The sequence below is a fragment of the Pristis pectinata genome, chromosome 6 (assembly GCF_009764475.1).
Source record: "Pristis pectinata isolate sPriPec2 chromosome 6, sPriPec2.1.pri, whole genome shotgun sequence".
Taxonomy (NCBI): Eukaryota; Metazoa; Chordata; class Chondrichthyes; order Rhinopristiformes; family Pristidae; genus Pristis; species Pristis pectinata.
The window spans coordinates 24327198-24343000 of NC_067410.1; the positions used below are offsets into that span (position 1 = coordinate 24327198).

Sequence of the window (15803 nt, forward strand, 5' to 3'; positions counted from 1 at the left end):
AATATCAAATGCTAGAGGGCATAGCTTTAAGGTGGAGGGGGGAAAGTTTAAAGGAGACATGTGAGGCAAGTTTTGTTTTCCAAGTAAGTTTTGCTTGGAACGTGCTGCTAGGCGGCATAGCGGAAACAGATACAATAGTGATGTTTAAGAGGCATTTAGACAGGCACATGAACAGGGAATGGATGGCTATGGATCATGTGCAAGCACATGGGATTAGTTTAATTTGGCATCATAGTCAGCACAGACATCTTGGACCAAAGGGCCTGTTCCAGTTCTGTACTATCCTATGGAGTGAGAAATAAAGGCCAAGATACAGCTCTGAGAAGGGAAAATTTGACACCTCTTGGCATAAACTGCATGCTCTGCTGGAAAATCACTGAAATGTACTAATGACCACTCTGGAGGAAGCACTCCGAAGAGGAAGGGGCTAAATGGACAATGCAACATATATGAAAGGAGGGAAATAGTGACACTGAGAAGCTGGTGTAAGCTATACCATACATTAATTGTTTACAATGGCTGATTTAGGTTCTTAAATAAACTAAAAAGCAGGGATTCCACAAAAAAGTACTTTTCTTTATTAAACAACAACTGTAATATCAGAAAGGAATTTTTATTTAATGAATATATAAACAAGCTGGGCAACACTAAATATTTCTTGCACATTAATAACAATGTTTTGAACCTTATATACCCCTACATGTCCACGAGATAATGATGCACAGTAACAGTTTTAAAACATGCCCATGGTGGTTAACCATACTCAAGGATTCCTTTTGGTACCATGTCAACATCTTCACTACATATCAACAGCAGAGCCCATGACATGCCACAAACTTGAAAAGAATAGGACAAGAAGGGTTACTAAAATCTGACAGAACACTTAAAAGGGGCAACCTGGAGAATTGCTGATATACATATTCCAGCACATCACATCCAAACACCATTCTACACAATTACGTTGCAGATAAGCACTGTGTCAATATTTTTATGGTTTGCTTGTAAAGACTATTAGGAAATTATATTTTTAATCCACTTTCAAATAAAAGTCAAACAGAAATTGCGTGCATTTTAATACACAAATCTCAAATACAAAAATTACTGTACAGTAATTGACACAGTATATAATACAGGCGTAATAACAATCAGAACACCAGTCAAGTTATTTATTTGAAAACAAGCCCAGGGAAAAGAGAAGTTGCATTAATGGTAATCATATTTTTGTTAGGACTCAAAGCAAGATGTCTACCAATGACGCAAAACTAAAATGTTACTGTCAGTTTGTCACAGTGTTTATCTTAACCAGTGTTCTATGCCGAAGTATCAAAAGAAAATATCTTGAAATTCTGTAAAACATGTAATGAGAAATGTTCTTTTCCATTGGTAGAACAGTTTTCTTTTTCCCCAAAAAGTCTTGTTTTGATACCCTGATTTGAGGTTAACCTTTCGATCAGTATCACTATAATCTGGGAACAACTTAATTTCCCCAACTGTTCCAAAATTGGCACATTACATATAAATGAACTAACAGCTAAACATCACTGTTCTTATGCTTTTACTATGACATTTACTTAACATTGGGTCCTCGTGGTAAGAATTTCCTACTTCAAGTATTCAGTTGGACTATAGAACATAGAGAACTGCTTGTTAGGGCACTCAAAGAATCACAGCCCCAATGTGACAACAGTGTTGTTTACTGCTTCTTGTTGCCTGTGTTCTCTAGGAGTGCAAAATTTGCCAGATGTGCTGAACATATTCCAAAGAACTTTGCCCCTTTACCGAAGAAAGCTCTGAGGTTTGGTTTCATTTAAGCAGTAGAAAGTTTTCTATTGCATTTCCACTCACAGCAGTGAAGTATCTCTGCTGCTAAGTGTGATAATGCACTAAGAATTCAAATCATACAAATGCACGTTTCCATACTTATAAATCAGATGTAAGAAGCTATTAAGTATTTTCAAGAATCTTTCATAATGAAGTACAACAGTTACCATCTGAGCACTTCACTACATCAGCAAGAAGGAACTACATTTCCTTCTTCCTGAACATGTTCTTCACACAAAGCAATCCCAATTTGATGGGCCAGTTCCTGAATTTTGAATACTCCTCCATTTCAGCAATGTCTATTGTAAATCAATCAGCTAATGAACATATTCAGATGTACAGTACATTTTGAGAGGCACAGGTTGTTTTTGTTCAGAAGGATAATCCTTGTCAACTGTTTGATAATTCTTCCACCTTAAAAATTGAACACTTTTTTTCTCTACACAAAAGCTTACTATTTAATGCATTGTACACTATGATGTTAAAAGGTTATAAAAGTTCTTCTCTTTCCTACTCATCCGGATATTCAGATTTGAGTGAGAGAATAAGATTACCCAAGGAAATCCCTGAACCCACTTTGACTGTTGAACCTGCAGAAGTTGACAATATTGGGTTGAAGGCTGAAGCTAACAAGAAAGAATTGCAAGCAATGGGCATCTCAAGAAGGGTGCATCCAATCATAATGTGGGCTTTCAGAGTACTGATTATTTCTTACTAATTATTGGGAATCCAATTATCTTTGGAATGATAATCATAATACCATTAAGGTGTAAATAAATACAGCTGGATAAAGATTGGCTTTAGAACAATATTTAATTGTGTAAATACTGAATTTGGCAAGAGGGGGTCTTTTCATCTCACATCATAATGAGCTACCATTACCTCACTTTTTACTGTATCAAGCTGCTTCTTCCAACATTTTGATGACTTGCTCTAGGACATCCGGGCATAGATCTGAAATTCGTTGAAGCAAATTGTCTGTGTACTCCTGCAGTGCCACATTTTCCTTTTCTCCTCGCTCCAGCTCCTCTGCTAGCTAGTAAAAACATCAATGCACTGTTTAGATTTCATACACAAATGGATATTTGGAACAAGTAGATGCTTTTCTAATGTTAATGAGCAATATGAGTGTCATTTGTTCTGTGATTGGAACCAGAAGAGTAAATAACATGATGCAATTCTTTTATAATAAACACTGTGGGATGGATTCCACTCTACATTCCTTAAAGGGTTCAAAGTATAAATTAACGTATACACAGATTTTACTTAAATACTATAGAATTTAAATTACTCAAATTATCCATATATCTCATGCAAAGAAAGAATGGTCATACAAATATAATATATATTCATAATTCAGTTAAGCACTTCAGATGAGAAGCCATGTTGAACAAAGAAGGTATTCCAAGTTGGCAACATCAAGGGATAAAGGAAAAAAAGAAATGGGGCACGAGTGAAGCTCAGTAAATGTATTCTCTAGGAGTGCAAATGTCTAAGCTCATTGACTCATTTACTTTAGGTTGGCAAATTAGATGTCCACAGTTTTAGAGTCCTGGGGAAGATCATGTCAAAGATGTGAACAGTCTTGATTTTAATACAGTGACACATGCAGTGAGGCAGAATGTTGTGTTAAAAAAAGGTACTCGCTGATAGAAAAGTGTTGTAGGAAGTTCAAAAAAGCATCTAATGAATTTGATAAACATTAGACTTTCTTTTAAAGAGAGAAATTGGATTTGGTTTAGAGAAACCAAAAGCTAGAAAAGGTGTACACCATCAGATGATAGCATTTTGACGTAAGCTATCTAGGGTTATGGAAAATAGGTTAACAAAGCCTTCTGGCAAGTTTCTGGGCCCTGATGGTCTTGCAAGAAATGACAAAATACCCTCAATTCAGGAAAGGTTCCATTAGGTTGGCAAACAGCAAATGTAATTCCTTTATTGAGAAAAGAAGACGGGGCATGAGAGACAAAGAAAGAATGAAGCTACAGGTCAGTTAGCTTACCGTCTGTCCTGGGGAAATGTTGGAAGTTATTATTAAAGGTCTTATTTTAGATATTACAGCAGAGTAAAATTCAAGTTGATCAGGCAAATTCAACATGGTTTTCTGAAAGGAAATCATTTTTGACCAACTTATTGCAGTTCTTTGAAGAAGTAACATGTGCAGTGGATAAAAGGGAACTGGTGGCTGCACTATACTTGGATTTCCAGAAGGCATTGATAAGCTGCTGCATCAAAGGTTATTGTAGGAAATAAAAGCTCAAGGTGTGCGCAGCAGCACATTGGCATGGATGGAAAACTGGTTGGCTAACAGGAAACAGGTTCAGGCATAAAAAAATTTGTTCTCTCATTGGCAGAATGTAAGGAGTGGTGTGTCACAGTAATAAATGCTGGACCTCAACATTTAAAATTAATATTATTGAGTTGAATGAAGGCACCGAAGGTATGGTTGCTATATTTGCTGATGGCACAAAAATAGGTATGGAAGTAAATTGTGAAAAGGACACGAGGAGGCTAAAAGATTCATAGGTTAAGTGAGTGGGCAAAAATCTGATGAATGGAGTATAATGTGAGACAATGTGAAATTGTCTATTTTGGCATGAAAAATGAAAAAAACATCTTGTCTAAATGGTGAGAGATTGCAAAGCAGTGAGATGCAGAGTGATCTGGAAGACCTCGTGCACGAGTAGCAAAAGGCTAGTTTGCAGATGCAACAATTAGAAAAGCGAACAGAATGTTTTCATTTATTTCTTGGGAAATTGAATACAAATGTGGTGGTGGTGGTGGGAATTTATGCTTCCGTTATATAGGGCAGTGGTGAGACCACATCTGGGGTACTGTGTACTATATCGGTCCCCTTATGAAGGAAGAATATTAATGGATTGAAGTTCAGAGAAGGTTCACTAGAATGACACCTGGAATGGGTTTTCTTAAGAGGAAAGGCTGGACAGGCTAGGCTTATATCTGCTGCAGTTTTTAAGAGAGGAGGCTACACAATTAAAACATACAAGATCCTGATCGATGGATGTGGAGGGGATGTTTCCTCCTGTGGGAGAACCAAGAACTATTGTTTAAAAATAAGGGATCTCCCATTTAAGATAGAGATGAGGCGATAGTTTTGGTCTTAGAGCTTTGCGAGTCTTAGCAACTCTTCATCAAAATGGTGGTACATGCAGAGACTTCTGGTATTTCTAAGGTAAAGGTAAACAGAGTCCTGATCAGCAAGGTGAAAGATTACTGTAGATAGACAAGAAAATGGAATTGAGATTACAATTAGAATAGCCATGATATAAATGGTGGAGCATTGCCAAATGGCCATGTGACCTATTCCTGCTCCTAATTCATATGGTTGTAAGACCAATCTGTTTTGGATGGAAACTGTCCTTGGAGATGGTTTTAAAAGTAGTAGAGCCACTGTCTTACAGCACTAGAGGCCAAGGTTCAATCCTGACCTCAGGCATTGCCTTTGTGGGGTTTGGACGTTTTCCCTGAGACCCTCCAGATGCTCTGGCTTCACCCACGTCTCAAAAACATGTGTGTTGGTAGGTTAATTGGCCACTGTAAATTGTCCCTAGTGTGTAGGTGATGGTAGAATCTGGGGGGGGGGGTGGAGCTGATGAGAATGCAGGGACAATAAAACAATGGGATTAATGTAGGATCAGTGTAAGGGTGGTTGATGGCTGGCACACACTCATTGGGCCTAAGGGCTGTTGTCTGTCTTGTATAACTGACTGTAAGAATAGGATCATCAGTAAGCAAGAGATCCCAGCTGTTGGTTGGACTTGTGAAAAATGGAAAATCTGTCTTTTGAAACTTAAAGAAACAGCATTTTCATTTAGTAATCAAATGTCCTAGAGTTTAAGAGTAGAGACTTAGTTTCTCTACTTGTGAAAGCGACAGGGTGTGTGTACACTGATTGAAAATGCAGGAAATTGATGAATGCAAAGCAACAGGGATGGATAACAATGAGTGATGAATGCAGGTCATTGATGGTATAAAGAAGTGGTACAGGAATGAGGACAAAGCTCTGATAAAAGTCAAAAGATAACCCATCAACTACTGAACAGAGAAAAAAAGAACAATTTGAGAAGGAACTGGGCAGATACATAAATTTCGTGGTATGCTATTTAATTACAACTGGTTTATAAATATGTGGTGCCAGCTCAGTAAGAGGCTTATCAATGTGCCAGAAAAAAAATATCTTAGTAACGCTCAAAGAGCATTTCACCATAAGCAGCAAGATTACCAGAGAAAAGGTCATGTACTGAAACTAGAATATCCCAATGACTGACAATTTAAAATATAACAAATTTCCACAACTATATAAAGTACAAATGTAACAACAGAATGGTAGTTTGAAATGTAAAATAGATCACTATTTGTTCCAGAGAGAAGGACCCATAGATTTGAAGAAAAGAAGATAAAAAAGTTGTCAAAACACAGTTAATTTTGGTGGGGCATAGCCTTATAATGTAAACACAGTTTAGAAATATTTTTCTGGCTGCAGGTAAGATCCAGCTGATGGGGAAAGGTAAAACACGGTCTCAATCATAATGCAAGAGTAAGGTAAAGAGAGGAGATTAATTCCAAGGCCATGGAGTAAGAGTTGGAGGAGTAAAAGGAAGTCAACAAAAAAAATGCCAGTTTGGGGAAGCTAGCAATTGAGGCAACAAGAATATTGATAAAGAAAAGCTATATAAGATACAAGAAGCACGAGCTGTTCTAAAACAATTGACATTTTTCCCTCAGTAAAGTTTTGCTGGTTGCATTAACTGTCAATTTGTAGATATTATAAGAAGAAATAAAGTTAGATTGGAATACTCCAGACTGATCAAACCATTAGGTTTAATTAGCAGAGTCCTGCATGGGAACAGCAGAATAGCAGAGATGATTTAATCAAGATGCAGCGTAAAATATGATGGAAGGAAAAATATGACTAAAGCTACTTCAATAACAGAGTCCACTGGGATAATAAAAAAAGCAGTTGGGTTAGTAACAAAACATTAATAATTTTCAAAGACCAATGTGGTTAGCTGATATTTAAGGATTTGATTTCAGTCCTTGCTGATGGTGAGGTGCCAGGCCACAATGTTTCAGGTAAGAAAATCATGGACCCATTGCCTGCAGTTTTCTGTTTCACACTCTTGACTGCCCAAGTATTTTGCTCCAAGCAGGAGTTAAAAATCTATGTTTTTGTTTCCATTATATGGTAAAGCATACAGAATGCAACATATTTGAAGAGGAGGATATGAAAAAGTAATTAAGGGTTCAATAATTTACAAATAAAGATGAAAAACAATCATTTAAATTAAGTACAAAAAAGTCCTCGGGGAACAGGAGTTGTGGTAAATTGCCAAAGTGCAATTAAAGATAACATCTCTTAATTAAAACACAGTATAGAATAAGTATCAGCAATGATTGAAATTACAGAACATAACCTTTACAAAAAATAATTCATATTGAAAATGTTGCGTAGTTTTGTTTATAATACCACTAATGCACTGAGGCCATTCTTAAAGTTAAGTTATACTTTGGGAATCAGAGATGAAGGATTTAATTCTATTTAAAACCTAAACAATGCAAAGTTGTCATACTGCACTTTGAAGAGGTTTCTTATATATAAATTCATATAGATTAATTAAATCTACCAAGGTATCAAATCTCAGAGAAAGTCAGCTCTTTTGTTGATATTATGTGACCAAAGCATTTTAGAGGTCCAGAAAATAGTGTTGTAAGTGAGATCATTAAACACAATTTGATTCTAAGTTGTCACCCGGATAAAAATACACACACCTGATTTATTCGCACACATTAATTAGATTTTTACAAAGGTACCTAACAACAAAAGATAAAAGGACAATGCATTCCCACTTGTGATGGTAAATTTTCTCCACACTAACTTCATTTGACCTTCACAAGAAACTGATTAAAAAAAACTCTTAAATAAATTTGAACTGCACCCCTTCAAAATTTACTTTGATATTTATGCAGGAACAGTTAATTCAAAAAGCCAACCAGCACGATAAATGTCTGCACCCAACACAATGTATCACTTATCTGCATCAGAAAAGAATTAAAAGGGTACTAATTAAGACATTCTCTTCAACACGTGGCATTATTGAACATTTGAGCATTCATTAAATGGAGTAAACTAATGATCAGTGACCTAAATAACCTACCTGAATTGCAAGGTCAGTAGTACTTGTGATTATTTAATTTTATGACCTCATTAGCAAACAATTTCTCTACCCAATCTGCTGGAGTTAACATTGACATTTAATGAGTCTGTTTTCTCATATTTCATTTTAATATTTTTCAAACAAAAAGTATTGCGTCCCTGCAGAGATAAAGGCCTTGCATACATGTTAACCTACCCCTCTCTAGAGTGTAATTTTTTTAAAGTACATCATAGAGAGAAAGGGCACACTGTTATTATTGCAATTTGAGTCTCTATTTTTCTTTGGGGTTCAGCTGCACTATTATGATGTACTGAAGTTACATTATCCATTTATTCTGATATCCAAATAAAACCAATGTATTGCAAATATTAAATAAGATATTTATATTCAAAACTCGTGTAGACCCAGAGCAACTGCTCCCCTGCAAAACTATAGTCTGCACATTTGTGAAACCAAAAGTGTGGCAGCCCTCCTGACAAATCTAATTATGTTTCTTCAAAAGAATCTTGCTTGTTCATCATAAAGATTCATTGTTTTGGTGATAACAATAAAATACAAGTTAAAATAAACTATCTATTTTCACCAGGGACATTCAATTTAAAGTAGGATACATTTAAGCACACCTTCATTACCACATACTTCACATTCCGAAAAGTATCTGTTTTGCAGTGACCTCGGATCTGAGGCAAAAACCCCTCCCCTGTTACATGTGGCCAACAAATGTTGCTTTGAACATGTGTCCAGATACCACAGCAGAAATCCAGGAATAGCATTTGAAGAAACAGCTTTCCCTATCTCTAACAAGACACACATGGCACCTGAAGGAAAGACTAAATACCAATTGGATAAATTAGCTTAACAAAACAGAAGAGTATTATTTTGTTATTGAAAAAGGAGTTTCCAGCCAAGCTCTGGTATTAAAGTTGTCTCTGGCTAAAAGTCGCAGCAGGCATTCTGCCTGTATGAATTCCAGAACTAAATGATCATATCATAACTTGTCATCTTAGAAATTCTGCCTCAATGCAATTCTTTCTTCCCTGGAGGTTTATTTATTGTCTCTGTGATCAAAGGAAAAATGTTTTTTTCTCAATTACTTATTTTTCTTGATGTGATTATATTGCAGAAAAAGTAGTAATTCAAAGATATGACTTCTAACCACTATTCTTTGTGTCACCTTAAGCCAACCCTGTAGTACTTAATTTAATAATACTATATTCCAAAACTGGGAAGTATAACCAAAAGCAATGTTTTTTGATGTGGATTTCCATCTGATGTCTTTGACAGCCATGAATAACAAAAATTTAGCCAATATGTTTTTCATCACATTTTAATATAATACAAAGGCAGAGTTAAATTTAGCTTTCAGAAAACTGTGTATACTGAAGGACAAGGTGACACAGTAGGTTAATATACTGTCCTTTCACCTCAAGGAACTGGGTTTGATTCCGGCTTAGACAGGTAGGATGAATGGAGGGCGTTTAGTTGAAATTAATTTGGACAATTTTAATGTAGTCCCTCGTGGCATGACTACAACTAAACCCATATGAGTTAATTTCAGTCTGACTTAAAAAGTTGACATATAGAAATAAAACTGATGTGGAACGGGAGTTGGGGAGAAATAACCTGTATCGTAGGGGCAGACTGCTCCTGTATCAAGTCCAGGCACAAAAAGTAAAAAGTTGATCTTTCAATAGTTAACTCTAAATTAGAGTACAAATTCCTTGTAGATGCACCAAAATTACACTTTAAGAATTTAAATAATAAATTAAATTATTGTTTCACATTATTTGGTAAGCACCATTGTAGTCACTCTCATTTTCTACATTTAATCTCTTCTGCTACAAGTAGCAGAAAATGATCTGTTAATGTTTCAGCTACATGGGAATTTTGAGGAAAATAATAACTTGGCATTCAACTCGTCCTGCTCCGAGAATGACCCAGTGGAAGTATTTGCCATTTTGTATCAAGGCTTGCATTCTTTTTAATAATTTCCTGAGTACATTAACACAGCATGTATCTTGGGAATCTACAAAAGTGTATGGGGTTGGTGCTCTCCTCAATATACTGTATTTTGGAAACATTCTTATTTCCTGATAAAACATATCATAATCATCAGTTTCAGATGTAGGTTCCAGATCTTGAATCTGAAACCGATCTCTTCTTAGGATCATCACTGCTGCCAAAACAAGGTCAAATGGATTCTACAGGAGAACATTTGGACTTCTGATTATAATCATTGTTTTCACAGTTCATTGTACAAAAAACATTAAGCATTTTGTTCATGGTGTAGAGTGGAATTGGTTTCTTTCTTTCTAGCAGAGTTAGAAATCAAATTGAATCACACCTTTTCAATCCAGTCCCACCACCTTTTGATACATAATTTTGCAAAAACAAATGTTATATTGTTTTAGAAACCTGAGGAAAAGATAAGTGGTCAGTCAATTGAAATATAACCATTCTGTCAGCGTCTTCTGTCAGTGTTCAATTGTAATGTTTTCTTGAATTCAACAGAAACAGTTAAATTTCCTTTGTCTTTGTTACTTTTTTCAATATTCAGACCAGTTTGGTCAATTTGAATAAGTCTTCTTCTTAAGTTATTAGTGACAGAGAGATAGAAAACAGACTGCACTAACAAAGTAACAAATCATAAAGCGAAGGGCAATATTCAGACCAAAGGCAAAACAAAAATCACTTAGTGCAGAAGAATAAATTGGCATCGATAGAAGTGAATATTTGACTGGGAGTATTAAAAGGCTGCTGGTGCCCATTCTTCACCAAATCTTAAGATCATTTGTCCAATTCAATTTACATTGCAGTTTTGTGCACTGAATGCAATTGTTAATTATTTATATCTTCTGGAATTTCAATCCAATGTATTGGTAATAATTTATAGGTATGATCAATTAAGCTTATCAATCATATCTATAGATCGCCAATACATTGGATTGAAATGTGTTCTATTTCTGTTCTGGAAGGCAATCAATCAATTGAGGAATGATAAATGAACAAATAATATTGCCACTCAGCCAAAGGACCCATTTTTTAACTAATCAATCCCTAGTATTGATACAAATGATCTAGATGTGGGAAGTAAAAGAACAATCTGAGTACAGAGAGTGAGGGTTTGCCGATACGAGACGTCTGGCATCCTGAATCCAAGAGTAAAAAGCTGACTAAAAACACTGAAATGTAATTCCATATTGGTTTCTTTTGCATTCATATTGAGGTTTTGTATTTGTTTTAATGTTGTTTCCAAATCTGCCAATAAAATTTGTAGGCAGCAGAAAAACAAAAATCTACTGTGCAAGTTGGTAATAGGGATATATTACTGTTACAAATGCAGAATATAAAATATATTTCTTCCTTCTGATACTCCACAAACTATAGACATGATAATTAATATTGGCAAAAAATAGGCAGCTACATTTTTATTCAGATACTAATGCAGGTACTATAATTGAGCATTGAAGTAATCTTCTGACCCAGTAAGATGCATAAAAAATACGTATATCACATCATGTTCATGGAGTAATCTGTGTTTAAACTGGAAAAGTTAAATCCATAAGCCATTGTGAATTTTTTACAATTCATTTATGGGATATGAGCATCAATGCAAAAGCTATCTAATGCATTATTAAGTCTCTATCTTAAGAAGTATTATTTTTCAGATAAGCTCATTTGAGGATGACTGTTAAGGTAGATATTTTTGACAATTCTGTGCAAGATTTTGTAAATCATTTTTAATTATTGTATCCCAAGGAATGAAATAATTTGTTTAGCTGTTCCATCAGAAGACCACATATGGCTTTAATACTAATGGGAGCAGTGCCACATAGTTTGCAACAGGATGACTACATATTTATTCTGACTTCTGCCAAAGTTCAAACCTGTGACTAGCACTTTCCAACCTAAAAGTGGTCATTCAAATCCCAATGAAAATAATGAGAATTCCAACAGTGGTCAACCAAATCCCACTGAAAATAATATAAATTCCTAAAATGCCTCACAGCCATTAAGTAGTTTCAGGTACTTTCAACATCTTGATTAGTTGAATCTCAATATTTTTAATACTTTGATCACAGAATTATTTTTATATTAAATATTATTAATTTTATTGGATGTGGACATTATTGATCAATAGTAACTGGCTGTTATTACCCATCCCTAATTACCTTTGAGAAGGTGGGAGAGAGCCACTTTCTTGAACCATTGTGGTCCTGCTGGTGATGGTAGTCCCATAATGTGACAGGGTGAAACCAAGCCATATAGAACAAAAAAAGTTCTGGTTGTAATCTCTGAACTAATAAGAACACAAGAAATAGGAATAGGATTAGGACCACAACCCCTCGGGCCTGTTCCACTTATCAATATCATGGCTGAACAGATATGCCATCGATTCCATATTCCTGCTCGATCCTGATAACCTTGACTTCCCAATAAATCCAAAAAATCTGTCCATCTCACCCTTGAACATATTTAACAATTCAGCTTCCACAGTGCTCTGAGGTAGAGAATTAGAAATCAACACATCAACAAGGCATGTGGACAAGCTGCCAGTGGATTATTAAAATCAAATGCTAACATAAGCCTTCATTTTCACAATGCAAAAGGGAGTATATGGAAAGGAGGGGATAAATTCACATCAATAATATGGTCCTTCGAGCAAGTGTTCAGAAGAACAGAAATTATAGAATGTATTCTTTCCCATTTCTGAATATGCCCATGAATACAGGATTACATTTCAAAAAGAACATGACACATCAACATCATTTCTTCTTTAGGAGACTAGATGACTGAGGAGGTGATAGGCTTGGGTGTAGAGGGAAACAGGTTAATTGCACAAGCTTGATAAGCCAAATAGATTTCTTCTTGGTTATTTTGTCGATGTGAGCACTATTTTGCATATTTGTTTTTGGAAAAAAAATCAGAATTTTCCTTCTGTTTTAGAACTTATAATGTCCTAGATCTTTGTTTTGGCTATCATCATTATACATAGTTCCAACTGAGTCACTTGGAAGAAACAGACCCAAAGTAAGTTTTGCATTTTTTGGCTTCATAAGTCCTTGCTAGTTACAATTGTTTAATGCAGCTACTTTGAGCACTCCCTCACAGCACAAGCACATTTACCATCTAGCACTTCATTCATTCAGAACTATAAAATAGCATTGTTACTATTTTTTCAACTGTATGTGCTACTGTATTAAAAATCCAGACATTGGTTGCTAGGGACACTAAAGTTCTAATAATGCAGATCAAGGCAGACCATCAATCTTCCAAATGCTTAGCTACAGCAAGGAAATGGATCACAATTTTAAATGAGTGATTTTATACAGAGTTTGGGAAAGGAGTTATAAGAGTACTGAGGATTTGAAAGCAGACCAATCGACTAAGGTGGTCCAGCAAACTGATATTGGCAGAGAGGAGTAGTGATCAGAGATTTAGGCTATGTGGCAAGTCTGAAGTGGAATTTTCTGGTGTATCTTCCGTTGGGAGGGCCATGGGAGGCAAGTGCATTCCTAGTATTTCATAAGAGGATTATTCACTGCCAAAGTTAGGTTTCCATCAACAGTAAATTATAATTCACTTTAATAGTTTTCACCCCCACTATTTCATTTTTTCTTGAATTTGGACACAGTAGCTAAAGGAGAAAATGCAATGAGAATTTAATGTGGTATTGATGCAAACCAAGGAATTCAGCACCAACTTAGTATTTGCTTGGTAAACCTGAAACACCTTCACATTATGTTTTTCATCAATCCAACAATGGGTGGTAAATATAGAAAATGAAATGCAGAGCAACACACACTTAATTTCATGAATGTTGTTTGTGGAAAAGTACAACTATATTGTGAAATGACTTGATTTCATAGTCTTCATATGAAAGGTTAAACAGTGCCATTAACAAAACTACATTTGTGAATAAGCAATGCTTTAATTACTTTTGTGCTGAATTTGCAATCCCAAACCTTACTCTAATACAACAAACAATTCATAGAAGGAACAATACTTCCTTCACTGTCCTTCATTCACTCCAGAAAGGACAGCAAACTGAAAAGAAACAAAAGCATCTGCTGTTTGCTTCCAGAACCCCTGTACAATAAGCAACCACAGCAAATACCAAAAAGAGTATTAAAATCTCTGTCTGCACTCTTCAGATTAATGAGAGCAAACATGCTTAATTTCGTGACTCGACACAATTGATATTTTAACAAGGTTGGGCCATGTGGATGTGAAAAGTCCAGCTTTCATGTAACTGCAGTCCATCAAAATGCACCCCATGTCACCTGAAACTGCTTTTCATAAAAGTTTCACATAAAAAGTTAATCAGTAAAACATCTTTAAGTGTACCAGGAATTACAACCAACCCCCATTCCACCACCCCTTGATTTTCTTTAAACTATCTAAACACAATGACAAATATAAAGGTTAAATTAAAAAAAGTTAAATTACTGATCTGATTTTTCAAGTTATAGCATAATCTGAAAAATTAGTAACTGACCTGGTAGTAAATAGTTGCCAAGACTTTTTTTTATTAACGTGGGATGCCATTTACCTTTATGCAAGGGACTAATTAGGAGTCTACAACAACATCAAGGGTTCGCAATCTCTGGATTTTAATAACACAGTGTGCCTGTCTGCCATCTGGGAGCAGCCTAGTTTCTCTTCAACAGCAGGCACTGCCCTAGGGCAAAAGCAAGTGCAGACAGGAAGCCCAAGATGCGAATTGTGTTGCATTTGTGACCCTATACACAGCCAGCAATGCTCTGCCAAATTTCCAATCAAATGGCAGGAATCTTATTAGGAAGTTGTTATGCTCTATTTGCCCTTGCCTGCGGCTTGTCTACTCAACTCCTGCTGGGCTTTCGTGGCTAAAGATGGTCACAATATATAAGCATCAAATGAACTAGCCAGCTTGATGCTGAGCTGCCAAAAGTGTAACTTACCATGACACAGCTTTAACTGCTAAGTGCAAATGAGCATTGCCTCCTCTTTGCTGACATGTTTTAGAGTCTGTGTGGTTGTGATCACTGAGCCTATTTAAGGAGTAACGTGGTAACAACTACTTCAATGTGTTTCAAACATGTTTAAGTAACTGAACACATTGTGAACAATAGGGTTTTGTACAAGAATAATCCTACAACATTATGAAACAGAAGAAAGACTACACAATAATGAACCACATCCCTCTCATGCCAAAATATAAAACTCAGCTTTTGGTTGTAATAATTAAAAGCTTTTAAATTAAAATATTTCTGTAAAACCCTTCAGGAATGTGGTAAATTGTTACTTGCAATCTTGGCCAAGCACCTTAAATGTGGCAATTAAAATTTTTACAGTTAACTGCCTGAGGAGATACAGTACCATACTTAAAGTTTTTTGCCTAACCATTCAGCTAATAAATTTCAAAAGTCTAAAAATTATAATCGGTACCCTATTAATACAACAGAAAGGCTTTCAGAAACATGTTTTTGCTCTGATATTTTACAAAAATAATTTTGTATTAAAACTTTACTTAAACAGTGAGGATTTACATTTCTAAAACTTAATTGCATAATCAAAAGCATTGAACTCTGAATGTTAAACACCTACATCTTCCTTTTTTCAAAGAGCACTCCTTTCTTTAATATGCAATAAAAATTTCTGAACAAATACTTAAAACAAAAAAGGCCATGTCCTTGGAAAAACTAACTGATTTGATGGAAGAGTTTTTAAAAAGTGTAATTTTATTTGTTGTATAAGTACACAAACAGCAGTTGTTCACAGATGGAGAATCAACCAAAAATCCTAGCAATATCTGCAATAACA

At 35.4% G+C, this 15803-nt stretch overlaps 1 protein-coding gene across 9 annotated transcripts in view; it reads right to left on the bottom strand.

Moving 5' to 3' along the window:
• Positions 1-555: 555 nt before the first annotated feature.
• Positions 556-15803, bottom strand: part of LOC127571453 (ERC protein 2) — a 629628-nt gene continuing 614380 nt past the window's right edge. For 8 of the 9 annotated variants that reach the window (XM_052017829.1, XM_052017828.1, XM_052017827.1 and 5 more), the window contains one exon: positions 556-2857. In XM_052017829.1, the coding sequence (XP_051873789.1) occupies positions 2720-2857 (138 nt within the window). In that variant the 3' untranslated portion in view covers positions 556-2719. The remainder of the gene's footprint in view (positions 2858-15803) is intronic. The other variant, XM_052017833.1, reaches the window with a different exon arrangement.